The sequence below is a fragment of the Corvus brachyrhynchos genome, unplaced genomic scaffold (assembly GCF_000691975.1).
Source record: "Corvus brachyrhynchos isolate BGI_N302 unplaced genomic scaffold, ASM69197v1 scaffold68, whole genome shotgun sequence".
In the NCBI taxonomy this organism is placed as follows: domain Eukaryota; kingdom Metazoa; phylum Chordata; class Aves; order Passeriformes; family Corvidae; genus Corvus; species Corvus brachyrhynchos.
Genome location: NW_008240039.1, coordinates 1,011,948 through 1,016,438, shown reverse-complemented (window position 1 = coordinate 1,016,438; position 4,491 = coordinate 1,011,948). Strand labels below are relative to the sequence as shown.

The 4,491-nt window shown below is 44.6% G+C and overlaps 1 protein-coding gene across 1 annotated transcript in view; it reads right to left on the bottom strand.

Moving 5' to 3' along the window:
• RERE (arginine-glutamic acid dipeptide repeats) overlaps positions 1-4,491 on the bottom strand; it is a 120,983-nt gene that overhangs the window by 78,152 nt on the left and 38,340 nt on the right. The window contains exon 6 of the mRNA XM_017743967.1: positions 3,096-3,200. Within this exon, the coding sequence (XP_017599456.1) occupies positions 3,096-3,200 (105 nt within the window). The remainder of the gene's footprint in view (positions 1-3,095; positions 3,201-4,491) is intronic.

Below are 4,491 nucleotides of genomic sequence, written 5' to 3'. Positions count from 1 at the left end.
CCCAGCCGGGATTCCGGAGATGCAGCCGGGCTCCCCAGGCAATCCCTGCTCTGTAAATAACAGCAATCAGCCCCGGCCCGGGCTCCGCAAATGCAGCCGGGAGCAGCCGAGCCCTCCCCGGCCGCGGGAGGGGATGGAGGCACGGAGGGATGAGGGAGGGATGAGGGATGAGGGGCCTTGGCTGGGGGATCCCGCACGGCCAACGCGCCGAGCCCAGCCCGGCCCCTGCGCTGCTCCAGGTGCGATCCAAGCACCAGCCCCAAAGCTTTGCTACTCCCGCTGCTGAAAATCGCCTTCCTTCCAAGGCTCTGAGGGCTTCAGGTGCTAAAGCTCCACGTTTGAATGCACAGTTCATGTGCTGGAAAGCGGAGCACGAAGCTTAGTCACAGAACACTCGCATTCTCCTGTCAGTGCTGCAGCGTACAGAGCATTTAGGGAATATTAATTCTCACAACCAGCACGTGTGAACACAGCGTGAACCCCCGAGGAGCCAGGCCTGACTCACTGCCTGAGCTTCCCGCACCAGCCTTCATCCCTGACCTCCCTATTTTTATTACTTAATTCTCAAACATGCTCTTAGGTACCATTTACATGAAGGTAACATCCCTTCCCCTGCAGCACGCAAGGCTTTAATTAGGATACATCCCTCTACATTTTCCAGAGGATTTCCCTCTATTTCCCTCTTTTTTCTGAGATGCCTCAATCTACGATGAGGCTAAAGAAGGAGAAAAAGTTTCCCAAATTTTCAAGTCTGGAAGACAGAGTAAGCAAAGCAGATCAGGCCACAAAACAAACCTTGATCTTGTCCTACAATACTCCAGTGAGAAATTTTCATTGTAGCATAGGTGGATACACAATTTCCTTGTTGATTATTCTCTGTTACCTCCCACCCCCTGCTTGGGAACCTTCACCGAGAGCCTGGCTCCTTCAATGAACTACCGTAATAATTTAATTGTTCAGTAAACTGAGTGTTTCAGCTCCTGTGGCTCTGCTGAAACGATCTAAAGCCATTCCCTAAGATACAGGACACCCCAAAAATCACATAGCTCACAACATCCCCCAGCAAGAACACTCCAGAAGACTAAAAATAAAGGAAAAGCAAATGTTGTGCAACTAAAACACAAATGCTTCCCAAAACCTCCACTCCGAAATTCATCCAAGCCTTGAATGTTTGGCATTATTTTTTTCTACAACACTAAACAATGTTTGGGAAGAAGGATTTTGATCCATGGCCATGAAACTCTTTAGAATAATACCTGGTTATTTCTTAGTTCCAAGCAAAAATTCAGCAGCTTTTTAATCTATGTATACTCAGAGGTGTCAGTGTCAGCCTTCACTTAGCTCCTCTCTCTGAACCTTCCCCATTCCAAGACAAAATACAGGCTTGAAGAGCTGGAATTAGGAAAAAAGCCTGGCTGCAACCAAATGAAGGAAAACCTACTTTTGAGAGCTGGCCAGTCTGAGTAATTAGCTGATCAGTGAGTGCTCTGCTTTGTCATTTCATCGATCTCTTCAGGCTCAGTCATTCTCTAATAGCTGGAAGAATTAACAGCTACTTCTACACAGAAAGTGGGTTTAAAACCCCACTGACAGCAACAAAAATGGCATTTCACAGGAGAAATCATCCATTAGCCACCAATACAAACACTCAAACCCAAAATGCATTGACAAACACAGAGGTCACAGAGGGTGCTGAGTATCAGAGAGGGGCACCATAAAAACCTCATAAATGCCTTGCCTTGGTGGACTGCTCAAAAGAAAATACACCAGTAATGTTCCAAAAGCATTCTAACATATTGTTATATGTTCAACTTCGGGATATTCCCAGGGCTCAGCACAGCAAGATTGGCTCCCAGAGACTCACAGTGAAGGGGAAGTGCCCGAGTGAGGGAGTTTCACCAGTCCAGTCCCCTCTCAGCCACAAAGATAGATTAAGACACTTCAGAATAAGGTACAGGAAGCCTCATAAATAGGCAATTACATAATAAATACCCACACAGGGAGTTCCTTCCTAACTGCAAGCAGTTAGTGGCTGGCAATGCCCTGAAGCACAAAGATTCAGATCTGCATTAGAAACAGTAAATCTACCATGTAACAATTCAAATATTTATTATTTATATGCTTATCTAATCCCCGCTTCAAATGAGACTTTTCTCCGCAATATCTCTGGAAATCAAGGTCCACAGCTGATTGTGTTCTGCACTGAAAGGAACAATCACCTTCCAGTGGGCACAGACCTGGGCCAATTTATTCACCTTTCACTGGAGTGCTCATGGGAATATCCCCCCTGAACCACAAACTCCTCAAGGCTGGCACTTGTGAGGCATTTTCTGTGTTCAGAAAATCCCATACATGGAGAAAGTGTTGTGTTTGGACCCAGAAAATAACAAAGCTACAGCCTGGCCTGAGCTGTGCTTTCCAAACACAGCTGTCCAAGGCTGGCTGAACAAACCCCAGGCAGATTGAAGAGCGTGCTGGACACACCTTCCTCAAATACGAACTGATTCCCAAAAAAGTTCTTTCTCTACCTCTCATTTGTTCTAGGCCAGCAAAGCATAAACCAGGAATTCCTGCTATGGGACTCTGGAATGACTATTTTCATATGAAAGCAGGAATTTCCACACTTAAAAACTTTCAATTTAATTTCTTAGAAGTGTCTAAATTGCAACTTTGCTGACTAGAAGATGCAAATGATTTTTAGAAGTATTTTCAGGGGTGTCCATTCAACCAACAAGACAGCCAAGAATTCCTGATAAAATCTGCAACATGTAAAAAGCTTCCACATTTCCAAGAAGCTGCTTAGAAGCAGCACATTATTTACCCAGAGATGCATCCGGATGTCAGGACTCACTGTACAATTTTGTTTCGTACTCTGATTTTTCTCTTGTATAAACACACGCTCAGAAAGGTGCAGCTTCTCCCTTGCATCCCTTCCACCCCACCTTCCTACCAGCTGGATTTTGACCTTTCTTCCCTTGAGTAATTTTCATAGAATTAAGGTTGAAAAAGACCTCCAAGATCATCAAGTCCAACTTTTGAGTGAACACCAGCTCAGGTCAGCGGTGAAGTGGAGTTTAAAAGCCATTTTCACATACCTTGTCTCTGGATTATAGCCCAGGATGTAGAAAAATGAATCCACTCGTGCCTTGAACTCTCTAGCAGCAAATATGTCAGAGAAATGGGAGATGTTGCACTTCCCTCTGAAAGAAAGAAAGAGGAGAAAACAGCATTAGAATTCTAGCTTGAATAACAGCTACTTTAATTAAGTGCCACTGCAATCTGGGTAGAAGCCACAGGCATCCTTGCTCTCATAAATGTCCAAAACATCATAAATACAAGGCTGTTGTAAGAAAAATCCACGTGGGTTCTTCCCACGGTGGGAAGGGAAGGAAATGCAGTTACAGCAGCTCAGATGGTGCTCCACAAACATTCATTAATTCTCCTCCAGCCAGCACAGTCCCGAGGAGCCCAAATTTAATCAGCCCAACAAACAATAGCTAGAAATGCAATCCTGACAATGTCTAATTTGCAAAGTTTCTACAGTTCTGTTACAGTTACATTTTCCAAAATTCTACTGTCCACATTGTTGAAGTCAGCTTTCTTTCTATTTAAGAGGCTGAATAAAACTTCAGTTTAACAAAAACTCCAAATAAAAAGCAGAGCTGTGGTGCTTTTAGCAAGTCTGCAATCCAAATTCCAAGCAAGCAGAAGTTTCTTCCTTCTATTTTCATTCCTGAGAGAGTAAAACATACAAAGACTTATTAAAAAAAGAAGAGGAAAAATGGATTCTTGAGGATTTATTAGCTTGTTCTAGCCCAGATTGCTAATAATTTTTTTGATACAGCTTGCTGATGAAGTCATTATCCTTAAGATGAGCATTAAGACCGACTATAAGAAGTTGCTTCTTATTTCCTGGATGGTTTGTTGGGCTGCTGATGTTGCACAGCTGCTCGTGCTCTGCCAGTCACACAGCCCAGTTTGCTGCCCCGGGGTAAATCACATCAGAAGCAGGCAGAGAAATGGGCCAGGCAGACAGGGCTGGGCCTTTTTATCTAAACCTGAGTCAGTGCAATGAACACAAACACAAGATATTTCTTTTCCTCAGACTGTCAGGCTCTAACACAGATCTCATCTCTCCTCACTGGTATCTCCTGAACAGTGCTCACCGTTATAAATGGGCTGCTAAGGGGCTTATTGAACATGGTAAAGGTTTGCCAGTTCTGGTTAAAAAGGAATAAAAAGTGCTGTAGCCACCAGCACACCCAGAGGAATCATTGTTTTCCTGCAGTGATCCTGCTGAGCAGCGTGGGCACAGAGATGCAGAGCTGGCATCCCTCAGCAAAGGATTCATCCCTGAACAAGAGCACTGGGGAGGCCAAAACGCTCAGCTCGTTCCCCTTCCTCATCTTTTCAGGGTAAAGCACTTCGGAAAGGCTTCAGCAGCCAGAAGCCTCTCTGAGATCTGGCCTGGACCTTGAGCTCTGAGTAAAA